The sequence below is a fragment of the Melanotaenia boesemani genome, chromosome 5 (assembly GCF_017639745.1).
Source record: "Melanotaenia boesemani isolate fMelBoe1 chromosome 5, fMelBoe1.pri, whole genome shotgun sequence".
NCBI lineage: Eukaryota > Metazoa > Chordata > Actinopteri > Atheriniformes > Melanotaeniidae > Melanotaenia > Melanotaenia boesemani.
The window spans coordinates 23759187-23786569 of NC_055686.1; the positions used below are offsets into that span (position 1 = coordinate 23759187).

Below are 27383 nucleotides of genomic sequence, written 5' to 3' on the forward strand. Positions count from 1 at the left end.
CCGAATCCCTAAACTGCTAAGACAGTTGAAAAACTCTGACCCACTTTGGCACCCTAGCCAATTTCCACACTGTATTTAGAAAAAGGTCGATTCGGAATTTAATTCTTCATGAAAACCTAAACCATCAACTGTATTTCCTGTTACTAGAAAAAAATATCCTACAGGATCAAGTCATTTATAGAACTTATATGGGAAAACAGAAGCACATTTTGACATGGAAGCTCATAAACACACGTTTGCTTCATTGCAAAAGATGTATTTGTGCAATCTGAACAAGAGTACAAGACAAACATCAAATGTAGTGGTAAAAATGAGAGGGTTTAGATTTGCAATTACTGTAAGATACAAGTCAAGATTTAGTTCTGTATGACAGCAAATACACATAGCACAAGTTCACATAGTGTTAAAGAATCCCATTAAAAAAAAAAAACAGCCATATCTTTGAAAATTTATGTAAAATATATTTAAAAGAAAAAAAAACAATATTTGCCAACCACTTAACATCCCTGGTGAAAAAATGTGCATACAAAAAACTGGAATATTAAAGCCATGCAAATAGGGGGTTAAAAAAACTATCAAAGGTTGACAAAAATAAATATATATTTATATCTAAATGTTGCTTGCCAGTCATGCATTCTTTCATACATAGAGCCAATTTTAGCAGGCAGGTATGAAGTAATACTTCAACATCCCACATGAGGGCTCTACAGCTAAGAAAACATCAAAACAAGAACAAACTCAATTGAGCCACACAAATGAGAAAAAGGTTAGGAAATGACATGTGATTTCAATCTGATAAAGTAAAACACAAAGTGCAGAGACATGATTGCCAAAATGAAGGATAGGTCCCAACACTTAGAAATGATATTCCAACTTTATCCTCCAGGAAGAAGCTTGGTGTGCACACAATTACCATGTGTAGTGTAAATATGTTTCACTTTCAGTCAAGTATGTACATATATTCCACCACTACTTCAAACTGAACATATTTATGAACTGTTGTTGCAGAGCAACTTATTTTTGACGACCAATTCAAGTATAAATAGGCAGAAGACAGCCTTATAAAAAATGTAGTGTGAGATAGAAAACGTGATGGGTTGTCACATTCACTCAAAAGTGGACCGTTCTTAGTTTTGTAGTTTTTACTTGGATTGAGCAAAATAAAAAAGATCTCCATCAGAGCTGTCATCTGAACTGTCAAATTGTGATGTTAAATGTACAAAGTGTAATAACAGCAATGCTTTACAAAAAGAATAAATTGTGCATATAGTATCCAGTCTTATAACAGATGTGGTCACAGCAAAGGTGCTCACTTTGAATTATCAAAGCCGATGTGAGTAAACATCAGTGACAGGCATCTTGGGGGAAATGAAGATAGAAAGGCAAAGAAGACAAGCAATGATGAACATCATAACAAGACATGTTGAGACCGGTAAACTCAGTCAGCAGGTTTTTTTTTATCCTTTACAAGTAGATCAAAAGACTGTGGGAAAAGAACTGGCTTAGGAATTTTCTCACCCAACTATCATTAGTCATTCTCTGCCACAGCGTCACTTTTTAGATATGTTCGCTCCCAGTCAGAAAGGACTTTCATTTTTCATCATTACGAGTATACAAAAAATGTGCAGTTCCAGATGTTACTTGTAAAAACTGAGTTGATTGCAGGCAATACTAGGGGTAATATCTGTTCTAGTAGAAACAGGCACAACACAAGCAACACATACCTGCAGATTAAGGATGGAATAGGGGGATATTTTCTATAGCACTTCACTCGCTATTAAATTTCTCTCATATAAAAACAAAACCCTCAACATGCAGCTTTATCAGCTTCAGAATAACAAAAAGGCCTTTCAGGTATCACTGTAAAAAAAAAAAATGGGCCAGAACCAGGATGTCAAGGCTTCCACTATTTTTGGAATTGAGGGTGGGGGCTGGCTAAATAAATAGAGGAAGGAAGAAGAAATGGCTATCATGTGAGAAGGAAATATGGCAAGCGTATTAAAGTAAAGCTCCCAAAATAAACAGTCCACATGGACACAACCCACAGAGGGGTTTCAAATATTCAATAAGTTAACACTTACAAAAAGCAAGTGTGTCAGGCATCAAAGCATATAGGTCATTATATAAACAAAGGCAAAAACAACACACTCTTTGAGGACAGAACTGACACAGTCAAAACCCAGCTTGGTAAAAGCTGCAACATGGGAAAACACTTCTTCCAGGATTCAGTTTCAGTCCCAATCAGGCATAGGGAAAATAAAGAGTGTGAGGACAAATAAGGCATTTCAAAGAGAGAAAATAAAGGTGTAGTGTAAACAACGTTTATACGCAAAGTATATGAAATATCATGATGATATTTCAGCCAGGCGCTGCAGCAGAGTGGAGAAGCCAGCAGCTTGCTGGGAGAGCTCAGCAACTCGGTCAATCATCTCCTGGTTGGCAGTTACAGATGGGTAGTTTTGTGCAGCGCCCTTTGTTGCCACGACAACTGCCTTTAAAGCCTGGCAAAGTCTCCCCCCAGAAGTTGTGATCTGAAATAGAGAAACGACATAAAAAGTCACAGATAATACAGCTTTTATAAATAAAAAAAAAAAAAAAAAAAAAGAACTTCTCAGCATACTTTAGCCCGGAGGTCTGCAGAAGTGAGAAGGCGGGACAGTGTGTCCCCGATGAACACCAGTTTATGCGCAGTCACAATGAGGCTTTTTCCTCTGGCGACGAAGATGCGAGGTGGCTGGTTCCCCTGGACGCTGCTGAAGAGCACCTCGATGGATTCTGCCAGGCAGGAGAGGTGGGCAAGGCTCTGAGAGGAGTAAAAGGACAGCAGCTCCGAGTCCTCCAGGGAGAGGGACACCGGAAGAGGGGATGGAGTCAACTGTACAGGAAAAATTTGATTTTTTTTTTTTTTTTTTTTTTTTTTTAAATTGCAAAAATTATGTTCTATTTTGCCTATGTTTTTGGCCTCTGCTCAAACAATTGCACACCCATAATTAAATGAGTGACCCTAACCTGTGCAACTACAAGGTCTTGTTGAATACTTTTGGAGTCATTGTAAAGTGGACATTTATGAGATTTATTTATATGTGTTACTGGTGAAGAATAAATTAAGATTATTAGCAGAGTTTTAATAAAAAAGTTTCAGGCTCAGTTAAAGAAAAAAAACAAAACAAAACAAACACTTTCAAGCTGACTATAAATATCCATTAAAAATGCAGCTGCAGCTGAGGGACCTCAGATCCTAAAAGGTTAAAAAAAACAATAAAGGAAAGGCAACTAACCACATACAGAGTAATGAAGTCATATAAAAGCTTACAAACATTCCCTTCTCCTATATCTCATTACTTTTAGTGAGCAAAATACTATAAATCTGTAATATTTGTCTTTACCGTGTATTAAAGACAACGTAAACAAATCCTAGAGAAAAGAATGGCTTCCTCTGTTTTTTTTCTCTTGAATAAGAAATAACTCAAGTCCAATACTCATACCACTGGAAACTGAAACAAGACAAGGATCAACCTCAAACCTCATACACATCTACACTAACTTGGGCCATACTTCGTGTTCCATAAAATTTTCATGACAATCCATCAATAACCTTTTGGAAATCCTCAGTAGAAAAGAAAAAAAAAAGAAAGAAGAAAAACTACATCTTATTTGCGAGGATGGAACCAGCTAATATACAGCTAATAAATACAGACTAAAAAAAAAAAATACTATTTCTTTCCTATAGATCACTGCATGGCTGAAACTGGTTCATCCATCTGTTGCATCAAGTCTTAATGTGTTCATATAAAACATCTGCAGACAAGTTATTTAAAAAAAAAAAAAAAAAGCTGACAGAGCCCTGCCTTTAACCTAAATATCTGAGAAAGTCTAACAGAAAAGCACAACTGCATACAGTAAATCAAAACAAGAGCCACTGCTGAGAATGACTGTGCTTTTGCTGTCACTTATTGTTCTGCAGCCTCCTTCCTATGTAAGGACAGATTGTTGAGAATTACAAGAGACCTCTTGTTGCTCATCTGTGGCATGACAAAGAACCTCGCAATGAGCAGAAAAAGTTAAGACTGAGCGAGTAGAAAGACGTGATCTCACTCTGATGCGCACAGCTGACTTAAGAAACTGACACTGAATTAAAAACAAAAACAAAACACAAACAAATGACAGCTTTAAAATCATAAACAGGTTTCCTCACAGTCCACACAACACTAATGCTTCCTTACACAGAAACCAACAGGGCTGAACTACACATAAAGATATATGATTCTGGGTAAACATTGCGAGTATTTTGACCACATTGGGAGCCAAACAGCTACTGGAGGCTTGAATTATGAGTCACAGTAGTAGCTCACTACTAGTAAACAAAGTGCACTGTCAACAGGGAGTGAATCAGTGATCTATCTGTGTGAAGTTGCTGTTTCTGCTTCAGTGTTATACAAATTTTCCATTACGGCCTGCAGAGACACAGAAAGGACTGTGTGTGGAGGTAAAAATATAAAATAAAAGGACTTACTCTTGGCTCTGCGGTGATAGATTGTGTCTGTCCATTTTCAGTTAGAGCTTCAGGAGGGGGTTCAGGTTTACCCTGGAGTGGCGGACAGAATAGTCAGTACCAATAATAAATAACACAACTTTTTAAAACAGTCATTGTGCATTGTGTACCGACCTGGAGCTTGACATATCCAACACTGTCTCCAGTAGGTACTGGGGCTGGGATTGGAGTTAAGCCAATCCCTGCATACTCATTGCTGGGGTCATCTTCTCCATTAACAGGGCCCACTGTGAGAGTCACACTGACTGGAGCAGAAGTCAAGGGAAAGGCAGGCTGAGGGGTTGGGGGTAGGGGTCTTTCCTGGATCCAGCTACCTTTACGGGACCCCATTCCACCACCAGTTGACTTTCCATCAGGCACCGGGAGTGCTGGCAGAGGCCTTCGTGACAGCGATTCTTGGGAAGGAAGACGAGGCCGACTCTGAGCCTGCAAGAGGAGGGCGCTCTCCTCAAGAGAAAGCTGGACCAGCGACAAGAGCCCTTCAGATGGAGGAGCATTACCGATGGCGGATAAGGCCGGGAGCAGGTCTGATAGACGGGCCCAGGCCTGCTGAAGTGACGGAGGAGGATCACCCGAATGACTGGCTTTCCAGGTGGACAGGATCTCAGCCAGAGAGGTGGCCAGGTCCCGCGATGACAGAGTGGAGGCCGAGCAGGAGGCCGTACTCAGCACTGACTGGACGAGGCTGGAAAGTGAAGCTTTCCACTGCACGTCGCCAGACCCGTTACTAGAAACAGAGAGGCGGCGAGTGGATGTGGAGGAGGAGGATGAGGAATGAGGAAGGACTTCGACGATAAGAGCCGGCATGTCATAGATACCACAGTCGGGCTCAGACGAATCTCGTCTTCGATCTCCACTGCTGGCTCGTTTCTCAGTTCCAGGGATGCAGCAAACCTGGGTAACTTCCTCAGCAGAGAGGCTGGTGGTGGACTCTGCTGGTGCCAGAGGGACACCTGGGAGTGTAGGGACACTGTAGACTTCATCAACTTCATCAGACTGGACATCTGATGTGGACATGTTCAGAGTGATTGTGGGAACGTCATACACCTGTGTGGAGAGAGAAAACAACAGATATCTTTAAATTGTGTGATTGTTTGGAGAGGAAATCATTTCTTTATAGAACTACCCCATGAAACAAAAGTTGTATAGTTTCTGTTGCATCGTGAGTGTGGAAATCCACCTAAAATCTTTACAAATATGCAACAAAGAGTTAATGACCACCAGAGGGTGAGGCACGTTTGCACCTCTTAACATCAAAGCACGTCTCCAATCCCCACACAGTAACTGTAGGCTGAGAGGAGAACATATTCAAACAGCTGGCAAACATTTTCAAGTAAGATTAAAGGGGGGACCACTCGGGCCAGGGTGGTGGTTGGACACCCACAGCATGGCCCTCACGAATGGGTGTGACTGGGAAAAAATAGAAACAACATTTGGACTGGATAGACAAGCTCCCACAGCAAGACAGAGACAGGTGTGGCCTCGCCTTGGAGGGGGGGCAGGGAGAAGACCAGTAATGGAATGTGCAAAGAAATGGTGGCAGGGTTTCAGATAGTCATCTCTTTTTCATGATTCACTTTACTTGCAGACGCAAATTTCAAGTTTCCCAGCATTTCCAGCTATTTATAGCTAATTACAAGAATGGGTTAAATGAATGGAAAACAAGAATTTCATTAGAGCTCACTAATGCCAAGAAAAACCTAACAAAGATGTAATTACATCCAGCATGCAAGCATGGCATAATAAAGTAAAAAATATACTGCAGCTCTTTGAAAATATTGTTTAAAGAGAAAGTAGTTTTAATGAACATAAATAAATATAATAAACATACATTCAGAGATAAACATGATAGTCATCTCTCTCTGTAAAGTCTTAACAGAGAAGGTGTGTGGTGGTGTATTTCTCTGAAGACGCAGCCCTTCGTTGGGATCTCCCTGGTCTGTTTTTATCTAGCTGTGTTTAGGATGATTTTGGTCTGCGTCTTTTGGCCACAAGGTTGACACCAACCAATGACAGGACACGGGTGCAAGGTCCATAAAAACAGAGTAATCAGTTCAAAATACTGTTATGAAATCAGCTGTTTTCTAACAGACTCTTACGATTTTAGCACCAAACTGAGGGGAAAATATTAAATTAGGTTTCCAAACTGCATATCAGTTCCTCAAATAGTAATTGTGCAATAAACTGCAACTTAAAACTTTGATTTCTCTGTTGATAACTTGAGTAAAGTTTTGCAAAAAGGCAGTTTGCTCATTTTTGTAACAAGTAGAAAGGTCTATCCATTGGTCGTCAAGCAGTGCAAAGTTAGTAGTTATCGCTACCTCAGTTTCAGAGTCAGCCTGTGGGGGGACACTGCGAGGGGTATCATAGATGCCATCCTCATCCCGGAGGGCAGATGGGACTGGTCGCTGCCACCTGCCACTGGGAGGGGTATCATACACCTACCACAACAACAAAAGATAAAGTCAAGATTACGACTGTGAATTTACAGCATACTTAACATTATACTGTCCCAAAACAGCTGTTGTGATCTATGAAAACCTACCAGAATACCATACAAGAGTATAAAAAAGTGGTGAACACTCGCAAAATTTGTAATGTTACACAGCATGGAAAATTAGTTACCATGTTTTATGAGCCTCTTCAAAAAGACTATTGAAATGAACTTATAATTAGTGTAACATGGCGAATTAGACAGAGAAACCATTATATTAATGTACCTGGTCATCCACAGCGTCCGAGTAATCCTGATTTTCCCCATTTTTGTTCTGCATATTGCCACTTTTCTCTAGGCCATTGCTAATCCTTTCTTCTTTACTCTGTGGAGTTCCCCTCTGTTTATCATCATCTTGCTGCAGGCCGGCTGGAACTGCCTGAACAGTAGGTTTGGGGACAGAGCTACAGTCAGCTGATGATGCTGGAGCTTGTTGTGAATCTTTCCTGGTGACCCCTCTGACTGGAGGTGCTGGTGGAGGAGGCTTGCGGGCAAAATTAGGTGATCCTGGAGCCCTGACCTGTCCTGCCCTGATCAACAAAGGGGACCCCCGATGACAAGCCAAGCTGGGTTTGCCCCTGACAACGGCAGGGTTTTGTGGAACTCCCTTGAGCAAGGCTCGAGGAGATGCTTGGGCTGGGGTTAACTGAGAAGGGTGTTGGTGAGCCAGAACTGTAGCTGATGGCCTGTGCAAGCTTGCTCCAATGGGGGTGGGCGTTTGGTACATCACAGGTGTGTCCTGGCTAAATTTGGGCTGGGGGGTTCCATTGATTACAGAGGAGCCATTAGAGCACAGAGAACTGGCCACAGCTCCACCAGTAGGAGACTGGTAAACATCATCACTTGCAAGTGGTGTACCTTTGGGCACCAAGTAACAGTCATCTGACTGAGTTGTTAGTGTTTCTCTGGGGACAAGATAAGTAGTGTCTTCTGGTTCATCAGCTGCCCTTGGTACTCCACCAGGAGAAAGGTACACAGATTCTGAGGCCATGAGTACTCCAGGCTGCCTGGCATGCTGGGCTGCAGAGGGTATGGGACTTATGGGGGTCTGATAAAGTGTTCCTGTCATTTCTGTGCCTCGTCCCCTTAAAGAGGGTGAGCGCGGGCGTCCCACCAAACCAATATCCCAGTCTGGTCTGGGCCGAGTGCCAGAACTAGAGTGTGAGCGTGGGCGACCTCCCTCTACTCTGCGTAGCTCCCCCGTCCGAGAGGCAGCTACCCCTCCCCGCCCTTCTCCAGCAACTGGAGGGGAACGATACACTTCATCTATATCATCTGTGCTACTGCTGACACCTGTCCTGGCCGATGGAAGACCGGGTGACAGGTAAACAGAGTCTTCATTTGGGCCAGAACGAGGGTCTGAGCCCGGAGGTGGGGCGGTCTGCAGGAGTCGAAGGCGGTTAGCAGGAGCGATGCCCTGTCTGCCATGCAGTGAGCAGAGCCACCAGCCTGGCCCACCACTCTGCTCCTGGTCAAGAACCATGAGGATGTCCCCCTTCCGGAAAGCCAACTCCTCTGGGCTTTCTGCTGTGTTGTCAAACAGCGCCTTTGCCAAAACCGTCTGGGAAAGAGAAGGAGAGTTGAAATAACTATAACCAACTGGTTTAGCCATTTAAACACCAAACAGCCACATGAAAAGATTTTTTTTAAATCAGGAGCCTAGATCCACACATCCCATCTCCCATCTTCACATCACAGACAAGCACATTGAAATGGCAGTGCCAAGTCAGGAGAGAAAAGGTTGATTGTTAAGAGCTGTTAAACTGATTGCAGGAAGATCTCATAAGATGTGAGTCATCAGGACCCAGGAGGAAGATTGGTGGAAAAAAAAGATTAAAAATGCAAAAGACTGAGTCATGTTTATCTTAAAATTCCCAGCTGGGTCAGTAATCATGGCAAAAAAGAGAAAGAAGCACAGTCGGGGAGGATCAATGATCAAATGGACACAGAGGCTTAATGGTAATGAGCAGCATGAGAGGGTAGGGGGATGGGATAAGGGCCACATCTGTCCCTTGCTGTTTAGGGCTTAATTGCCAACTCAAAGCCAGAGAGTCAGGCCCCCTTTCATTTTCTAAACCAACCCCCCCTGGGGGTGGAAAGGCTCTAGTGAGCCATGTGGGTCCCCCACACCCCCAGGGACAGTAATGGAGGCAATACTCATAAAATTAGATAACCCACAAAAGTGAAAATCGGTTAAATCATACGTATTTGTTCTCAGATTCAATGAAGTTGTAATCATACTTCAAATTACAGTGATAGTACAACTAAATAAGGTTAATGAACGTTCATGCATACAAAGCGTCAAAGTACTCACTGAAACAGACATCGCTGCAAGGTTATCAGTTATGTCTCTGAGAAACTATAACTCAAGCATCCGGATCAGTCGGGTCACCCATGTAGATCAGCTGTGGTTCTCACAGATGTGTTAGCGGGCAGAGAGACCCATGCCGAGGCACAGCTGGCTCTGGGCAGGACGCATCTCCAGACCTGGCTGCCTCGACAGCCCCGTCTTCATACCGATCCTGCAATCCATGTGGAAACGCTTTTCATGATTTGATCACAAACGCCACCGATATAGCAACCGGTTAAACAGCCTAAACGCATACGTTACAACACGAAATTTAAAACAATGTGGCTGAGGCAACACCTGTCTTTACTTTCCACGCCCAGTATAACGTTACGTTAGAAGAAACCCGTACAACCAGCGCTACTTAGCTTAGCATCGTTCACAAGTAAGCAGTGTTAACTCGTTTTCATATGTACATGTTATAGTCGTGCGTGCGACTGTTATCCAAGATATATATTAATGCTTATTATATGCAGCTAATAAGAAAACGGCTTTCCGTGTCGCGGCCTAGCTACAACTAATAGCTGACTCGATAACGTGAGCTAACATTGTATTAAGGCTGCTTATCCACATCGACTCTCGCTGCTGCTAAATCTCAGTTCAACACAATGGATAAAAATCAAAGGACCGAGCTGTTTCCCAGTCAACCTTACAACACAAAGCGGTCCCCAGAAAATAATTACCGTGCTTTGCTCTTATGAAAACTAAACTTCCCATCGACGTACAGTCTATGATATGTGTAATCACTTCTTTCCAGGCATGAAAATTTGAGGCCATTGGCTTTCAATCATCGATGACAACAAAATTCTATCCGTCTCCTTAGTTGCGTAAATAAACTTCGCTGATCTTTAAAGCAATCACGTCGTGTGAGCACCGCGTAGTAGACCAATCCACTTTATGTGAAATCGCACAGACAGCCGCAGCGTGAAACACACAGCTCCTGTGATTGGCTCATTGTCATGGGTGCGTTTAGGTACGTCTGAGCACGATCGTTAATGACATAACTCAGCCTCAAGTGCTGAAAAAATACAAATGTATTATCTTGATACTGGCTTTGATAGTGGTAATATTATAACTTTCCGTTTTAACAAATACGCAAGCCTTTTATTATTGTAATGTCTTAAACAGTTATTTAAAACCCGATTTGTTGGAGGATTTTATTCTGACAGCGAGAACTTTACCCGGAAACAACTAAATGTAGTACAAGTCAAAGGTTCAAACAACGTCGTTTAGAGTCGTTTATCAATAACCTTCTCAGTTAAACTTGACTTTAAGTCTGCTTGAGCTACATGGTGAGATCATCATATCAATAATAACTTTTTCTGACTCAGAATAGTTTGTCCACCAATCCTGTTGGAGCATTTGAACTCTACCCTACTTACGATTCTTTTTTTCAGAAAATAAGTTTATCATTATTTTCTGCTCTCAGGTGATAATGAGGAGTGCGTTCAGGCTTCTTACGACCAATCTTGTTGCTGGGCAAAGAAGTATGTCTCAAAGCAGTCTTGCTGGGAAAGTAGCTATAGTCACTGCCTCCACAGATGGGTGAGAACTGCGTTGTTTCTACTGCTGTAAAATGTCCAATTTTCTCTGAAGAAGACTGTGATCAACGTATCAATTGTACAAAATTAGTGCATACTCATTCATTTGCTGTCTTTTATGTTGAGTAAATCCAGACAGCATGGATACTGTTGGACAGAAGTCACATTCTATTCTATTCTATTCATTGGTGCCTATTTCCACCTCTACAGGATTGGCCTGGCTGCAGCTCAGGCTCTGGGTAAAAGAGGGGCCCATGTGGTTGTGAGCAGCCGACGGCAGGCCAACGTGGACAAAGCTGTGGCACTGCTGCAGAGCCAGAGCATCCAAGTGACTGGAACCACCTGTAATGTTGGCAATGGAGAGGACAGAGAGAAGCTGGTCCAAGTGGTAAATTCTTCTGTGTTCTTCAAAAGATCCTGAGATATCAGGATAGTTCCTAAATTAATTGGTCATAATATGTGATTGGATTTTGATTAAATTAACAGATTTAAAAGAAATAAAGACAGTGTGTTAAAGCAACGGCACACAGGCAATTATAACTTTAATATTTTTCTCATAACGTTCCCATGAAACATTAACATGATGGAAAAAGTGAGTGAAGCATTGGATTTAATAACTGGATGAATATCTTTTTGCCGCAGTAACCTCAAACATTTCCTGTGGTTGCAGACAGACCTGCAAAATGTTCAGGAGGGATTTGAACTTTTCCCCCTTCAAGTGTTGCTTCTATTCATCTGCATTTTTCCGTTGTCTGCTCTGAACAGCTCTGTTGAAGTCATTCCACAGGATCTCTCGGTTCTGGGCCAGACAGGAAAAAGCACATTTTCTTTTAAATCAATCAGTATTAGTTTTGCAGTGATGTTAAAGGTCATTTTCCTACTGCATGAGCTTTACTGACTCTGAGATTATTCTGTAGAGTGGAATAATGCTAAGCTGTCCAGGTTTCCTCTACTTTATTTCACCTTTGTACTATTTCTTGTTGTGCATGGATAATGTATGGTCAGCCCTCTCTCTGCTTCAATCTGCTTCTTACCTTAGTTTTGGCAGCTCATAAATGTTTTCTCAGCAGCATTGTGGTGTGTTAAGGTGCACTTTGGAAAACCTCAAGCATTCAGTTTAGTTTGTCTTGGAAAGCAGTGACTTTCTCCATAGAGTCCCTCAGTGGAAACTACATCTTTCCAAATGGAAACTATGCCTTTCAAATGATTTGTGTATGGTAGACTCATCAAGTAGAGATGGTAACCAGGTCCCAATGGTTCCTTCAGGCCTTTAATCTTATTCTAGGCTTCCTTTTGTACTTTATTAATTATTTTGTGTCCTTTTGGACTCAGTGGAGTGCCCTCTTCTGGGTTTGAAATTATAGACAGTTTGTTTATCTGTCTGTCACTGATAAATGTCTTTTAGCAACAGTTTCCACTTTGATTCATATCATCATCTCTTTACCTTCTGTGCAGGTTATCAGAGATTCACCTCTCATTCATCAGTATTTGTGACTTATGATTTGTTGCAACCTAACTCAGAAGTTCAGTCTGTGTTTGGCCCAGGCTCTGGATCAGTGGGGGGGCATTGACATTCTTGTGTCCAATGCAGCAGTCAACCCTTTCTTTGGAAACGTCATGGACTCCACAGAGGAAGTGTGGGATAAGGTACATTTATGAACTAGAATTAGTCTAATTCAGCGAAATATTTAAGGCTCCTGTTGCCTTCTGCCTTTCATTTATTTGATAATAAAATAATTAAATACATCCCTCCTTCTATAGTGTCATCACGTCTATGTTTCTTTCTAGATTCTGGCTGTAAATGTAAAATCAGCTTTCCTCCTGACTAAGTTGGTGATGCCTCACATGGTGAAGAGGGGGTGAGTGGCAAGCTAGGTGGCAATATTTGTGCTAAATGGACTTATCGACACCCAAAGAACTGACTATAACACCCTCCGCTGTATGTTTGTGACTGTTTTGACTTGTCTGTATTTTTCTTTTAGAGGGGGAAATGTGATATTTGTGTCATCTGTGGCTGGATATCAACCTATGCAGGTCAGTAAGACAATAAAAAAACATGTCAAATGTTAAATTTGCATTGATGTATTTGAATCTAATAGTACAGTTAAATTTCTATACTTTATTTCACACGTTATCTGTGAACTGATACATCACCTTATTTAATAACCTGATGTGTTATTGGAAAAATACCAGAATGGGTTGTAATAAAACTTGAACTGTGTATCTGCAGGCCTTGGGTCCTTACAGTGTGAGTAAGACTGCCCTGCTGGGTCTAACCCGGGTGCTCGCTCCTGAGTTAGCTCAGAGCAACATAAGAGTGAACTGTGTGGCCCCTGGAGTCATCAAAACCCGCTTCAGCTCTGCGGTGAGGAGACAGATTTTATATTTGTTAAGCTCTTAATGCACCAGTCTACACCCACTGGGTATTTTATTAGGTAAACCTTGCTAGTACCAGGTTGGACCACCTTTTTTCCTTAAGAGTTGCCTTAATTTTCCACAAGGTTTTGGAAATGTTCCACACAGTTGCTGCAGATTTGGAGGCTGTGTTTGAATTACAGCCTCAGTTTTCTGTTCTTAGCAGACAGGAGTGGCATCCGGTGTGGTCGTCTGCTGCTGTAGCCCATCTGCTTCAAGGTTTAACGTGTTGTGTGTTCAGGGATGGTATTCTACATGCCTTGGTTATAACCAGCGATTGAGTTACAGTTGCCTTTCTATTATCTCTAACCATACTGCGCACTCTCTTCTGACTTCCAGGCAGCTGTGGTTCACTAGATATTTTCTTTTTTTTCAGGCCATTCTCTGTAAACCATAGAGATGGTTGTCAGTGGAAATCGCAGTAGACCAGCTTGTCTGGCATCAACAACCATTCAAAGCAACTTAAATCCTTTTTCGTCCCCATTATGATGCTCACTTTGAGCTTCAGAAAGTCATCCTGACCATGTCTTCATGTCCATATGCTTACTTTTCTTTGTTCCAGTTGTGGCAAAATGAAGACGTTGTTGACGAGTTTAAAAAGCAGCTTAGCATTAAAAGGTGAAGTTTTATATATATTTTATACAAACATGGGAATAATTCCTAAATGTGAAATTTCTCAAAGTACATTTATGTCATTCAGAATTGGAGACCCAGAGGAAATTGGAGGGGTGGTTGCATTCTTGTGCTCAGAAGAGGCTTCCTACATCACAGGAGAGACCATCGCCGTGACTGGAGGGATTACCTGTCGACTCTGAATCCTCACTGGCAGCAGAATAAATTTGCATTTAATCATGTGTTTCTATGTAGATTATTTTTTTAAATTAAACAGAAATGTCTCCATGCAAAATTTCAAAAATCTTTAGTCTTATTATGCTCTACAGAGCATAATACTGTAAAGAGATTCAGGTAGTTTGGGGAAATCTCAGTAAAACTCCTGAGTTTTCTCAGCACAAGCTCATGTAAGATGGACATAAGGACACTGAACGTGTATTTGGTGTATTTTTCAGCTGCTTTTGGGGGGCAAAGGTTAGACCATCCAGGATGGTATCAGTGCAAGGTGCTAAAGGCAACATCTGTGATGGCATGGGGTGTCATCAGTTACCATGAAATAGATTACTTGCATGTATTTAAAGGTACAGTTGATGTAAAAGTATATCTTGGATTTTGTAAAGACACGCTACCACCAAGGTGACTGTTTTTTTCCCTGGGAGGTCCAGTAATTTCTGCAGAATAATGCCAAACCTCATTCTGTATAACTTCCAACAGCGTGGCTTCACAGAAGGAATGTGTGCTTAACCGACCTGCCTGCAGTCCAGATCTGTCTCCTCTTATATTATTATTCGAGCATTATGAGAATCAGATGATGACTATTAAGGACTGTTTAGCTGAAACCTTGTTTTCAGCCAGAATAGACAGAGAAAACTCTAGTCAGCATCCTCAGTTTCCAAGTGATTAAAATGTCTGATCAAAGCAAAAAATCAGTGTAAAACGGTAAACAGGTCTCTATTTCAACTTCAACTTTCAAATTTTTCAATTATTTACTGAGCATTGGAACTTTCTGAGCTAATTTTCATGTATTGTACTTGATTTTTTTGTGTAATTTTTTTAATCAAAATGTTTTTAAGCAGCTAATTCTAAATCAAACTGATAGCTGCATCATGTAAGGGGAATTGTACTTTTTAAATACATGTGTATAATCAGATAACTCATGTTTAAGTAAATAAATTATGACTGACAAATCTAGCTGTGTAAGGTTTATTGTATTAATCCAACACATTAGTGTAAGAACATTAATATTTACAATTACCTGCTAAAAAATGTGATGCAAAGTAATACCCTGAGATTGTTTTTCTCATTTAAAGACTTTATTAGATAACATTAAGAGCTATGTGTTTACTCATGTAAACTGCAATACAACAATAATGATAACAATAAACTGCATAAAAAGCCACAGTGCTATATGAGACTTGTTTTCCATGATAGTTCAGGTGTCCCGGAGCTGCAGTGGCTGCTGCAAAACAGCATTTTAAAGTTCATTTCAGCACCTCTGTTTGCTGCCAGCAGATAACAAGTCTCGCCGGGTCACACCAGGTTTCCAGAACTCCCTCAGAGTTGGAACATATGTGCCATATTTGGTCCTATAGTAGCGCTTGTTAAAGAGCTGGGGGAGAGAAAAATAAAGTCACTAAGGAAAACCTTTAGTTTGCAGCATAGTTTAACATTATTAAAAAAAGCCTGATGACAACCTTTCACTAATATTTTGAACAAACATTAAAAAGCAAAGAGTCTAAAATCATTAAAACAACTTTCATTTAGAGGCCTTACTTGTAAATCATAGAGCCCTAATTTCCAGACCCTACTTAATCATTTTCTCATCTTTGGAGCATACATACCCTGTTTTTGAAGTTCTTTGTCGCCTCATCCTCAGAATCAGCTACATAATCGTTGCCGTCTCCGTGAAGAGCTCCCGTCTCTAAAAACAAAAATAAACGGTCAAATCCTGTGCAAGGGATTTTTTTTTTCACCACAGTTGCTTTGTTGAATCTCTGCTGGGATCACCTGTGTTCATCCGCTGCTGAGAAGAGCCACTCGAACTCAACACGGGATGATTTCTGTCAAGCACAACCGATAAACAGACGGTAAACAGAAAGGCAAAGAGAAACTCCTGCAGATCTGCCATGTGAGGATTAAGATTTACAGTCTAAACACATCCAAACAGCACTTAAACTCCGCTAAATTATATATCAGTTTCTGTTTATAGGAACTGAATATATATTATTCATATCATCTGAAAGGAAAAAGAAACCAAATGAGGCCAGACACTGAGCTAGATTACATGGTTTTTATTGCATTTGTAAAGATGTACAACTATGGTCTACTTAATTTTTAAATGTGCAACATCAGTGAAAAAAAACTTTTTATTCCAAGTATCATGTAAATAAAGTTGCCACTGATGAGAACTAACTCATTTCTGGTTAAAGTAAAACACTGATCCCTGACAGATATGATGAAACGCTTCAAGATCTAGGACGTCTATTTTAATGGAGCAGCGGAGTTTTAATGTACGAACACATCAAGATAATAAATACTGCATTGTTTGCAGATTATTTCCACGCCTCTTACTCTTTATCATCCAGGGCCAGGCATTCAGGCATCCAATGGCTTCTTGTTCGACGCGTTGCTAAACTCTTGCTCTGATCCTCTCCTTCCTTCACTGAGGACTTTCCTCTTCTTCCATGGGTTTTTGGAGACATCACAGACAGTTTTTTAAGGATAACTCTGGGCTGGGAGCTCAAACAGGATGCAAAAATAGCGCAGAGGTGCGGATCATCGGGTAGGTGGAGTGTTTTAAAACCCAGTTTCTCCAGATGTGTCAGAAGTTGTCTGCGACACTCTTCATTTCCTCTCTGGTCTTTCTTATCCTCCTTACTAATGCGCATTCTTTTCCCCCCAGATGTGGTCACAGCTAAAACTTTGTCCTCGTCGTCAGAGTTGCTTTCCATTGCGTCTGCTTGCTTGCGTTTGATTCCACCACTTCGATTTAAGGTGTTCCTCTTCTCCTTCAGCTCTTCTTCGCCCTCTTTTGCCCCACTATGTTTGGGTTTTTGTCTGTTTTTGATCAAAGTAAATTTAGAGCTTTCCTTTGGATTCAGTTTCTCTTTCATTCCATCTTCTGTGCTGGATGCCTCATCCCCTTGAATTGTTCTTTTGCTGGCAGAAATCATGATTGGTACATCTTCATTAGAAATTAGCCCAATCACAGGTGTAATAAAAGGTGTTGTGTCTCTTGGCTGTGTGATATTGAACTGCTCAGCAGAAGGTGTGCTGCCACCTGTTGGTTTATTTGATGCCACCCTTCCAGATGGTGGCAGAGAAAGGGAAGCCAGGATGGAGTCTCCCATGTTTGGGGGTAAAGATGCTGTTAAGATAAACAACATGGATTGTTGGACTTTTCAGGGATTCACAACCAAAACATTTCCTATCACAGTTAGTATTGAGAAGTAGTTTTATTCCACCTGCTGACTCCAGGTGACCCAGGCAAGCCTGGTGCTCCAGAATCATCTTTAGGAGCTGGGGTTGGGTGGCTGCCTGGGCACACTCCTCTAGAACAGCTGGAGCATCAGTGAGCCAGGACACCGTCTGAAAACAAATGAATACACATGAAGAGTTTTCCTTCTAGTAAAACAAAGATAATAAAATGTTTTTTACCCTTTAATCAGTTAAATACTTTCAGTGTATACTTTTACATTTAAATGCAGTCATGCTTTTACAGAAGAAAAAGAAATTGTGTTCCACTAGTGAAAAGAGCAATAACACAGGGCTCGTCTGCATATTGAAATACCAACCTGCACCAGGTTGGGAACTGGAAGCAGCTGGTCTAGGCGAATTAAAAACTCCCAGAGGAGATTCTCCAGCTCCTGATCAAACTTAGGACCATAATCTACAGAAAACTGTTGCTGTCAGAGTAAGAATAAAAATATGTTGAGTATACATCCCCCAGCAGAAGAAAAAAGTAAGTGTTGTTGCTGACGGACTTACCTCAAAAAAGCGTTCTCTCTCTTCCTGGTTGGTCAGTATGGTGTTAATAAAAGAATGGAAATTTTCCACTGTTCTCATGATTTTCACATCCTTTTTCTGGCAGACAAAAGAACAGATGTAATACTATTCCAACATTTTAAGTTTAATATGTAAATGTGTTTGTCCAAGATAAACCAGGAGCTTGACTTGCTTCAGTAGAAGCTTACACACCTCTGTTAAACGCCACAAATTTTGTGGTACCAAACATCAAACATGTTGGAGCTTTTTACATATTTATTGTCAAATATTAAAAACTAAAAAAAATAAAGTTAAAAAATTATCATAAATCATTACAAAATGTGACAACATCTTTCACAGTAAAATTTTCTTTCATGGCAGATAATCATTGACCTACTTGGACTGACCATGACCCAGACACTTCTAATGCCCTCAGTTCATTAAGTGTGAAGTTCCCTTTGACCTTATTAACTTTAATTTGAATAGCCTATTAGAGCTTGGTAAAATCCTGACTTATTGTCATATCCCTCTTAGGTAATTCTAATCCTAATGACATCTTCTACACACAGTGAGCTTAAACTCACCACACTGATTTCTAAGTAGATTCAGGTCTGATAAGTGGAAAATCCAGACTAGTGATCATCAAGTAAAACCATTCCCTTGTTGTTTTGGATCTTTACTTCTAGTTGCTTTAGCATTACAAGACCTCAGCTCCTACAAACCCAAAAAATTAAAGGTATTTGAAGTTATTCATTATTCGTTTAATATTAACTAAAGTGCCAACTCAAGTTGAAAAAAGTTAGAACCAAACTCTGATGCCACATCATCACCAAATTTCACAATGTATATGGATCCCATTTTTGTGATGTGCTGTTCCACCTTGCTTATACTGGACTTGAAAAAACATTAACCATATGGTTCAGGGAGACTGGAAGGGTCTTTTCACTAAATTTGTCCAGGCTTGGATGTCTTTCTTAATAAAGACAAACATACAAAGAAAACGCTGGAGATTAAAAGTCGCACATGAGCAACTAGAAACTTTGTCTTGCTGCTCCTTTAATGTTATATTGGACCTTGTGGTAAGTTTTTTGTTTTTTTAAATCGATGTAAATGCACGTCCTGCTCTTGGTAGCATTAATGTTGCAACTCAAAACTGAAAAATAGAGAATTCTTTCTTGGATAGGTTGCAATTTACAAATTATGTGGAAAAATACCCTGCTTTCTTAGCACTAGAAAAACATCCCATTTTAACTGGGGTTTCCATTCTGCTTTGTTCTATACTAAAATCCATAAAAAGTATTTAACTGTTGTCAAGAGAAAATAGTGGAAAGTTATCTGAGGCGTAATCTGCAGGTGTCCAAGTTTAATGCATAATCTTGTTTGCAGAACAATAGCAAAATTGGTTTGCTGTGTTGTGAATAGTGCTTGCAGTTTACCACAGTAGAGGTAGAGGAGGATGAAGGTACAGTAGGAACACAAATCCTTTCCAGATGTGCAGCTATCACTTTGGCATCAGGTCGTGTGCAGCACAATTCTAAGATTAACTAAAAAGAAAGTGAATGCTGATCAAATATAGCGTAGTTACCTTTTGTCAGCAGAAGAATTATTTTCTCAAAGAGAAAATCAAGAGAACAAATGTGGCAGGTGCAACGGGAGAAATATTAAAATCCTTTCTCCAGTAAAACTCACCCGAGCCCTCAGTCCCAGTACCAGCTTGCTTTGGTGTCTCAACGTGAGTAGACCTGGGACGGTCTCACAGGCTGAGGTGATGATTTCTTCAACAATTCCATACTGCATCACATCTTTATTTTTCAACACTTTCCACATAGCTGCGGAAAGCAGGCGGACAGGTGGTGCCAGTAGCTGGAGAGCAGCAAAGGGAAGGCAGGCATCTGTGGAGGAAAACAGAAATAGGCACTTTCTAATTACAATCGAATGAATTAATCTGACTAAATCAAACCTAGGTCTGGAATATGGTTTCTGCTGACTTCCATCCAGGGACAATAATGCAGCAGTCTTACATCAACTGTCAAACAGACTACTGGCTCGACATTGCTGCCTTCATAAAGACACATTTACATGGCTGCTAGGATAAATATAAAGAATAACAGGCACAAAAAAACTGGCACAACCCTCCTACAACTTAAACACGTTCAGCGTTGTTTACTACAATCAATGGCGGAAAAATACTTTTTACGTCGACTTTGAACGCGATGAAAACGTACCATTGTATTTTATTGTGGCCATTCCACTGAGTTTTTCAGTTATGCTACTTCTAATTGTCAAACTGCCACCAAGCTAACTAGCTGAGCTTCTTCTTCTTACTCTTCTTTCTTCTTCTTCTTCTAAACTTCTGCGTCTCTCATCCTCCCGCCTTCACTGAGATATCACCAGTGACTCTTCACCATGAATACCAAATTGGCGGTGTTTTGGGAAACACTGACACAAACAAGAAACTCCGCCCACACGGACGCTGAAACATATAAAACAAACGAATCCAAGCTCATTTCCAGGATGTGACGTAAGGACGTCGTCCGCTAAGAAACGCTTGTAAATTCTTTTGGTTTTTATTTACTTATTTTTATTTTATTATTTATATTTAAACCTTTTACTACACGCCGATTAAAATTTCTCATTATCACTTTTACAAAGGCGTTATTTTTTAGACTTTAAATATCTATATCTATATATATATCTATATATATATATATATATATATATATATATATATATATATATATATATAATTTAAATGATGACAAACATAATTAAAAGTATCAACCTTCAGTATCAGTCATCAGCGATAGAGGTAATTATTCTGTCTGAGTCAAACACACACCAGCATGAACTTTGCCCTGCTCTGTTCTGTATCTTCATTATCACTAGTCTGTGGACAAAGTACAATTTCTGGGTCACACACAGGCCATTCTGGCTTTTTGTCTCTTCCAAACACCGCTCAGAAAACAAGGTTGTGAGAAAATATAGGAAGAAATATGGAAACTACATCTTCATTTTTCAAGTAAGTGAAGAATAAAGATTTCTTCTTTAATGACAAGCAAAATACCACAGCTATTCACGCATCAAAATGAATTTAAGACGGATTAAGGTGTTATGATTCCATATGTAATCATAGTCTTTGACATATGATATACAACAGTCAAAATATTTTCGAGTATAATAGATTTACATGTTCAAGGTATAACAAGGGGAATAACTGTTAAGTCCAAAAGACGGGAACTGAAAAACCAATTGTCTTTTTAGGCGAATTTAACAGAAAACAATACGAAAAAAATATACAAGTAAATAATCAAATCAGTAATAATAGAGTTTCATTTAGTAGCTTAAGTTTTTTGTACAAATATCACAATTTACTTAAACACGATGAGAGCAGAGCCACTGCTATCATTAACACCACTGCAGTAGGTCACTTTGTCTAAACATCAGAGGACAGAGAAAATGTATGTTTAATAGCTAATTTCTTTTTTTCTTTGTATGTTCTGTCCTTAGATCTGTGTCCAGGCGAGTGTGGTCCCCACCCCAGCGACCCTTCAGAGTGTGCTGTCACAAGAGGGAAACAAGAAAAGGAATCACAGCTGGGACCCTGGAGGAGCTGAAGGAGAGGGTAAGATCATATTAAAAGAAAATGGTCTGGCTAAAACTGTCTCAAATGTATAAATGTTATATTAGTAACATAATCAAATAAAATAAAAGGTAAAATATGTCTAACAGGGAATGTATCATTATTTCAAAGCTTATATCAGCTTTGATGGACTATTGTTGATGTCAAAATAGATCACATGTAGTTAAATTTCAGTTATAATTCATTTAATATTCAAAGGGTATATACAGATGTATAAAATATTTATATAGATGTCTATAACTCCCCACTGTTAGGTATGCCAGGCTTTGCTGCTGTCCCTGTCTGCAGTATCTCTGTCTCTGGTTTGCGAGGAAGATGGTACAGAGGTGGACTCCGATGAGTTCCTCATGACCATACCTGACAACACCATGCTCATGGCCCTGGAGCATGGACAAACATGGAAACCACAGTCGGTATGTTGAGTACAGACATCAAATGTTACTCATTTTAAGGCCACATATGTGTAAATATTTTATCATACATTTATTAACACAGGTTTATAACCTTCAGTGGCCTGGGTTTGGGATATGCTTTTTGACGTTGTCTGTTGTTTCTCATTCTTCCCAGGGTTCAGTTGTGCTCAGAGACCACAATAAGCCTCGTACTGGCAGGGACATAGCACGAGTCACTTTTGACCTTTACAGGATGAGCCCCAAGGATTTGTTTGGCTCCCTGAGTGTGAAGGCCACATTTCAAGGCCTGTACTCTGTGAGTGCTGACTTCCAGTGTCTGGGGCCCAAGAAAGTCCTCAGGTAAGCCAAATTTGCCCATGCTGGCCTACTGCTACATATTTATACACAGTTAGAAGTGGTAATTAAGTATTTTATGTAAGTAAAGCTATCAGTAAAATATTAAAATAGTCCTTTTAAGTATTATCTTTTTAAAATACACAAAAAAGTTAGTTGAGTCATGACAAATAAAGCATTTTATTTTACATTAAATTAGGGCTTGTGACATTCACTGTTGCAGGTCGTGATGATCATGCTAGTTTCACCTCCTTCAAATAAAGCTGGCTCCTTTAGTTCACTCTGAGCAGGTAGCACAAACTTATACTGACAGCACTTCCATGTTGGTTGTTTTCAGAGAAGCACTGCGTGTAGCCTCCACCCTCCTTCATGCTGCTGGGCACCTGCTTCTCACCTCTGCCTCCATGATCCGCCGGATTATTGAAGGTGCTGAGCTTTGGCAGCCACAAAGGGCAGAGTACACTGCAAGGTGGAACTGACAAGAGCCCTTTTTATTATAGGAGGGATTTATCTTTCACATTGATGGTTAAAAGTCTGATCTTAATTCATTCTCACCATTAAGCATCTTACTGAATACAAACAGTATTGGGGGAAAATGTTTTACCTCAGTATGATTAATAATAGAAATAAGGTGTTTCTATAGGTAACACAAACATCTGCTTCAGTAGTACCTTTAAGTAGTGATGATTGTAGCTTTGTGAGTGTTGATTGTATGACTGTGAGCCATAATTACTTGGATAGTACTTTATGAACAGTCAAAAATAAAAATGTCTTATCAATAGAAAATATTAAGCTGAGTATTGTGGATAACAAGAACAAGCTTCTTTTTTTTATTCTTTATTGTGCAATATATTTTACACAATGTCCCAGAATTGTCCTATATTTTTGTTAAATTTGTGTAAATTATGTTTGTTTCTGTATGTAGAATACTAGTTTTTAAAAAATAAACTGCAGTTATCTTTCTGTTGATCTAAAACACAACTATGTCCTTTAAGAACTGTTCTGTAAGAGAAAAAGTGAAATCATTTGATGTAACTAATCATCGAGCCAGGCATTCTTTAACAAGAATTACATTTGTTTTTACTTCAATGACAAATAAAAAACAATTAAAAAATTGTCAAGCATAAACAGAATAATGAATAAAAATGTGCATCTTAACTGTAAATATTTTAACATTAACAAACATGTTAAGCAACAGCAAACTTAAAAGAACAGAAAAAGATTTACAGTAACATTTTCTCAACATCTCAGTAAAGCAGGCAACATTTTCCACTGCAGACCGGCCTACATTACCAGAAGCAGTGGTGTCCTATCTACTCCTTCACACTTTCCTCTTCCTCACAGCTTCTACTCCCCTCAAATGTCATCATTTTGGTTGTGCATTCATCATTTGAAGTTTGATGGTGTGTTGCCAGTGTTTTCTTGCACTGATAATACAGGACGGTGGCCAGAGCCTGCCTATGTTGCTCCCCACTCATCCAGTGAGGCTTCGATTTCTTGATATAATAGCGCATGTCACCAAACCACTGAACCAAAACATGGCGTGAGAGGCCAATCAGCACTTCCAGTTGCCCGTAGTAATCTCTGCTGGGATACTGGCAGTTCAAGAAAGCCTTTCTCAACATTGCTACTTGAGCCTTCGTCTTTGCATGATAAAAGGAACGAATGGGGAGTAGATGATCATCCTGCAGTTGGGTGAAGGTGGGAAGGTCACTTGCAACAGGAAGACGCTCATCGACTCTGGTGAGCTCTTTCAGTTTGTCTACGTCCGTGACCATATGACTGGTTTGTGGATCTTCCCCCAGCCCAGTTTCCAGTTTCCTTACCCCCTCAAAGCTGCTATTTATGAGAATCACAGGAATATTTGGGGTGTCATGAGGCCCGTCAGCTCTGTCCATCAGGTCAGTGTGGTTATCATTCAGTGGAATGGTGTTTAATGTTTGGCTTTGAGGCTTGATTATGAATAAAGAACTAATATCTAGTGGGAAATCAAGCAAAAATGAGTTCTCAGGGGCAGAACTCTCTTGGATGATATTTAGCTTTTCCTTTGCCCTCTTGTTCTTCTTAGTGCAACATCCTCCTACCAACTTGGTGTGTTTTTGCTCCCTGTGCTCATCTTTTTCACTCTTAACCGCTACTTTTGCTGCTCTCTCAATTATCCCCTCGTCATTATGCCCCCTTTTCTTCTTTCTCTTGCCCATCACTGCCACCCTTTTCCGCTTTTTCAGAGTGCTGATTTTGTCTTCTGCCACTTTTCTGTTCTTCTCTTGCATCTTTAGTTGCTCCTGCTTTGCATTTCTTTCCAGCTGCTTGTTGGTGGCTACATGTTGTTCAGTTGTTTCTTTCTCCTTTTCACTCTGCTCCCCTTCTGTCTTCTTCCCTCCACACTCTTTAACCTTTTCCTTCTCCTGTTTTTCATTTTGTCTGTCCTTACTGAAACCTTCCTTCATCTCTTTGTGTAGCTCTTTAGTTACCTCAGCATCTCCCTGACTGAATTTGAACTTGTGCCTCACATTATGGATGTCCTTATAGTCCCAGCTGACACCATAACGAAGCCTTTGTGCCATGAACCACACCTTCACCTGATCTGGATGCAGCAAGCAGCGTTGCGCTAGTGCAGCAGTTTGTTTGTCTGTCAGGTACGGGAACCTGTCAAAGGCTTTGTTCAGCTCTGCTGCTCCGTCCAGCTGTAGGTCGATCTGGTGCGATTCCACCCATAAAAGCTTCTTACTCTCTGACACCAGGGGGAGACACACTGCGCTGTTTAGGTGGGTGCTGGCAGCCATGTGATCAATTATAACATCTGGTGAAGCTTGAGCCCCATCAGGAGCTTCGGGTGTTGATTGTCTGGGCCTGGCGAGCTTTCTGTTGACAATCTGCCTCATTTCAGTCATTTGTGGAACAGTTTCTAGAAAGAGATGACAAACAGATAAGATTAGACAATAAATTCATTGTCATTCTGTAGTTTAGTGGAGTATTTTAGGAACATCTCTCTACTAGTTAACACAAGATGGTTTAATAATAAAGACCCAGAAGTTAAAAACAAAAGAAAAAGTCAGCACATATGAATGTTACATCAGTGATTTTGTACAGGTACAACCCCAATACCAAATAGGTTGGGACACTGTGATAAACGTTGATTAAAAGATAATGCAGTGATTTAAAATTCTGAAAAAGCAACGTTTGATTCATACATTAACTTTGCAAACTTATCAAATATTGAAAGAGCTGACTCAGCTTTGACAAATTAATGAAAAATATGAGCTCATCTATAATTTGATGGCAGCAAAGGATACAACCTGCTCAACAGTCCTGGATCTTCTTTGACATATTTGTGATTCACAGTGCAACACATATTTCCAGGTGGTAAAAGGTGTGTAGTACTGACAAAGTAATCCAGCTAATCCAACCCTATTAACTGGAAATGTTCCTCCAGCTATATCTTTTTGGTACCACTTACTTTTCCAGATTTTTGTTTCCTCTGTCCCAACTTCTTTGAAGTGTGGTTTTGTAGGAATATATATATATATATATATCAAAATGTTTCTCCAGTTGGTATGCTTATATTCTACTGTTAACAAATTATCGGTTTTTGAGACCGCCTCCCCCACACACACACAAAAATGGCAATTAATTTCTTAATAACACAGACACTGATCGATTAGCTCTTGAATGAATAAAGAAATAATTGTGTATCTTAGCTAAAAATTATTTGCGGCACAAATTCATAATTAACACCAACGTTAGCTTATACCAATTCTTACCCCTTATCCTCCAAACATTTCAAACTGAGTATATATCTACTGTAGATTTTAGTACTACGAGTATTAATTTATTACCTTCCTGGAGGATTCTGTTGTTTTCTCCTACTCCTGCTAATTTTCCCTTTGCCCTCTTGTTCTTCTTGGTGCAACATCCTCCTACCAACTTGGTGTGTTTTTGCTCCCTGTGCTCATCTTTTTCACTCTTAACCGCTACTTTTGCTGCTCTCTCAATTATCCCCTCGTCATTATGCCCCCTTTTCTTCTTTCTCTTGCCCATCACTGCCACCCTTTTCCGCTTTTTCGGAGTGCTGATTTTGTCTTCTGCCACTTTTCTGTTCTTCTCTTGCGTCATTAGTTGCTCCTGCTTTGCATTTCTTTCCAGCTGCTTGTTGGTGGCTACATGTTGTTCAGTTGTTTCTTTCTCCTTTTCACTCTGCTCCCCTTCTGTCTTCCTCCCTCCACACTCTGTAACCTTTTCCTTCTCCTGTTTTTCATTTTGTCTGTCCATACTGAAACCTTCCTTCATCTCTTTGTGTAGCTCTTTAGTTAGCTCAGCATCTCCCTGACTGAATTTGAACTTGTGCCTCACATTATGGATGTCCTTATAGTCCCAGCTGACACCATAACGAAGCCTTTGTGCCATGAACCACACCTTCACCTGATCTGGATGCAGCAAGCAGCGTTGCGCTAGTGCAGCAGTTTGTTTGTCTGTCAGGTACGGGAACATGTCAAAGGCTTTGTTCAGCTCTGCTGCTCCGTCCAGCTGTAGGTCGATCTGGTGCGATTCCACCCATAAAAGCTTCTTACTCTCTGACACCAGGGGGAGACACACTGCGCTGTTTAGGTGGGTGCTGGCAGCCATGTGATCAATTATAATATCTGGTGAAGCTTGAGCCCCATCAAGAGCTTCGGGTGTTGATTGTCTGGGCCTGGCGAGCTTTCTGTTGACAATCTGCCTCATTTCAGTCATTTGTGGAACAGTTTCTAGAAAGAGACGACAAACAGATAAGATTAGATAATAAATTCATTGTCATGCTGTAGTTTAGTGTAGTATTTTAGGAACATCTCTCTACTAGTTAACACGAGATGGTTTAATAATGAAGACCCAGAAGGTAAAAACAAAAGAAAAAGTCAGCAGATATGAATGTTACATCAGTGATTTTGTACACAATCCCAGTACCAAATAAGTTGGGACACTGTGATAAACTTTGATTAAAAGATAATGCAGTGATTTACAAATCTAAAAAAGCAACGTTTGATTCATATATTAACTTTATAAATTTATCAA

The 27383-nt window shown here is 40.2% G+C and overlaps 5 protein-coding genes across 10 annotated transcripts; 2 read left to right on the forward strand and 3 right to left on the reverse strand.

Annotated features, from left to right (window-relative positions):
* Positions 1-222: 222 nt before the first annotated feature.
* On the reverse strand, positions 223-10277 carry efs (embryonal Fyn-associated substrate). Of its 4 annotated transcripts, none has more exons than XM_041986691.1 (8): positions 10255-10277; positions 9361-9568; positions 7273-8607; positions 6874-6993; positions 4667-5599; positions 4514-4585; positions 2621-2875; positions 223-2531 (listed from the first exon to the last, which is right to left on the reverse strand). In XM_041986691.1, exons 2-8 carry the CDS (start codon positions 9370-9372, stop codon positions 2346-2348), a joined length of 2913 nt encoding a protein of 970 aa, XP_041842625.1. In that variant the 5' UTR covers positions 9373-9568; positions 10255-10277; the 3' UTR covers positions 223-2345. The 4 variants fall into 4 exon arrangements, with proteins under 4 accessions (XP_041842625.1, XP_041842624.1, XP_041842626.1 ...); XM_041986690.1 differs by lacking the exon at positions 10255-10277 and adding an exon at positions 10119-10248; XM_041986692.1 differs by lacking the exon at positions 10255-10277 and adding an exon at positions 10077-10247 and having other exon boundaries at positions 2621-2836.
* Positions 10278-10530: 253 nt separating this feature from the next.
* dhrs4 (dehydrogenase/reductase (SDR family) member 4) lies at positions 10531-15152 on the forward strand. Its single transcript, XM_041986695.1, has 9 exons — positions 10531-10685; positions 10823-10938; positions 11145-11322; positions 12480-12581; positions 12723-12793; positions 12917-12968; positions 13165-13299; positions 13912-13967; positions 14050-15152. Exons 1-9 carry the CDS (start codon positions 10683-10685, stop codon positions 14162-14164), a joined length of 828 nt encoding a protein of 275 aa, XP_041842629.1. The 5' UTR covers positions 10531-10682; the 3' UTR covers positions 14165-15152.
* A 77-nt stretch (positions 15153-15229) lies between these two features.
* On the reverse strand, positions 15230-20397 carry tinf2 (TERF1 (TRF1)-interacting nuclear factor 2). 2 transcript variants are annotated; one of them, XM_041986694.1, is made up of 10 exons: positions 20171-20397; positions 19635-19837; positions 19382-19489; positions 17949-18044; positions 17756-17860; positions 17426-17549; positions 16533-17328; positions 15969-16021; positions 15803-15882; positions 15230-15570 (listed from the first exon to the last, which is right to left on the reverse strand). In XM_041986694.1, the coding sequence occupies exons 1-10, from the start codon at positions 20190-20192 to the stop codon at positions 15448-15450; spliced, it is 1710 nt and encodes a 569-aa protein (XP_041842628.1). In that variant the 5' UTR covers positions 20193-20397; the 3' UTR covers positions 15230-15447. The 2 variants fall into 2 exon arrangements, with proteins under 2 accessions (XP_041842628.1, XP_041842627.1); XM_041986693.1 differs by having other exon boundaries at positions 15232-15570; positions 17756-17866; positions 20171-20396.
* A 440-nt stretch (positions 20398-20837) lies between these two features.
* On the forward strand, positions 20838-23194 carry cideb (cell death inducing DFFA like effector b). Its single transcript, XM_041986696.1, has 5 exons — positions 20838-20964; positions 21453-21567; positions 21840-21998; positions 22153-22337; positions 22669-23194. The coding sequence occupies exons 1-5, from the start codon at positions 20939-20941 to the stop codon at positions 22808-22810; spliced, it is 627 nt and encodes a 208-aa protein (XP_041842630.1). The 5' UTR covers positions 20838-20938; the 3' UTR covers positions 22811-23194.
* A 288-nt stretch (positions 23195-23482) lies between these two features.
* homezb (homeobox and leucine zipper encoding b) lies at positions 23483-26541 on the reverse strand. 2 transcript variants are annotated; one of them, XM_041986697.1, is made up of 2 exons: positions 26171-26541; positions 23483-25239 (listed from the first exon to the last, which is right to left on the reverse strand). In XM_041986697.1, the coding sequence occupies exons 1-2, from the start codon at positions 26445-26447 to the stop codon at positions 23645-23647; spliced, it is 1872 nt and encodes a 623-aa protein (XP_041842631.1). In that variant the 5' UTR covers positions 26448-26541; the 3' UTR covers positions 23483-23644. The 2 variants fall into 2 exon arrangements, with proteins under 2 accessions (XP_041842631.1, XP_041842632.1); XM_041986698.1 differs by lacking the exon at positions 26171-26541 and adding an exon at positions 25631-25702.
* Positions 26542-27383: the final 842 nt, after the last annotated feature.

Bases quoted from the DNA above. Each gene is read 5' to 3' on its own strand.
- dhrs4 (XM_041986695.1), top strand. The intron at 12,582-12,722 runs GTACATTTATGA...GTTTCTTTCTAG, and splicing joins CAGAGGAAGTGTGGGATAAG to ATTCTGGCTGTAAATGTAAA. The intron at 13,300-13,911 runs GTGAGGAGACAG...TCTTTGTTCCAG, and splicing joins AAACCCGCTTCAGCTCTGCG to TTGTGGCAAAATGAAGACGT.
- tinf2 (XM_041986693.1), bottom strand. From the start codon at position 20,192: ATGGCCACAATAAAATACAATG. The intron at 19,838-20,170 runs GTACGTTTTCAT...TTTCCTCCACAG, and splicing joins GGCCACAATAAAATACAATG to ATGCCTGCCTTCCCTTTGCT. The intron at 16,022-16,532 runs GTAAGAGGCGTG...TGTGCTTGACAG, and splicing joins CTGGCCCTGGATGATAAAGA to AAATCATCCCGTGTTGAGTT.
- efs (XM_041986691.1), bottom strand. The intron at 6,994-7,272 runs GTACATTAATAT...TTGTTGTGGTAG, and splicing joins CGGACGCTGTGGATGACCAG to GTGTATGATACCCCTCCCAG. The intron at 2,876-4,513 runs GTAAGTCCTTTT...TTTCCTGTACAG, and splicing joins CTATCACCGCAGAGCCAAGA to TTGACTCCATCCCCTCTTCC.
- cideb (XM_041986696.1), top strand. From the start codon at position 20,939: ATGGAAACTACATCTTCATTTTTCAA. The intron at 21,568-21,839 runs GTAAGATCATAT...CCCCACTGTTAG, and splicing joins TGGAGGAGCTGAAGGAGAGG to GTATGCCAGGCTTTGCTGCT. The intron at 22,338-22,668 runs GTAAGCCAAATT...GGTTGTTTTCAG, and splicing joins GGGCCCAAGAAAGTCCTCAG to AGAAGCACTGCGTGTAGCCT.
- homezb (XM_041986697.1), bottom strand. From the start codon at position 26,447: ATGACGCAAGAGAAGAACAGAAAAGTGGCAGAAGACAAAATCAGCACT. The intron at 25,240-26,170 runs GTAATAAATTAA...ATCTCTTTCTAG, and splicing joins CAACAGAATCCTCCAGGAAG to AAACTGTTCCACAAATGACT.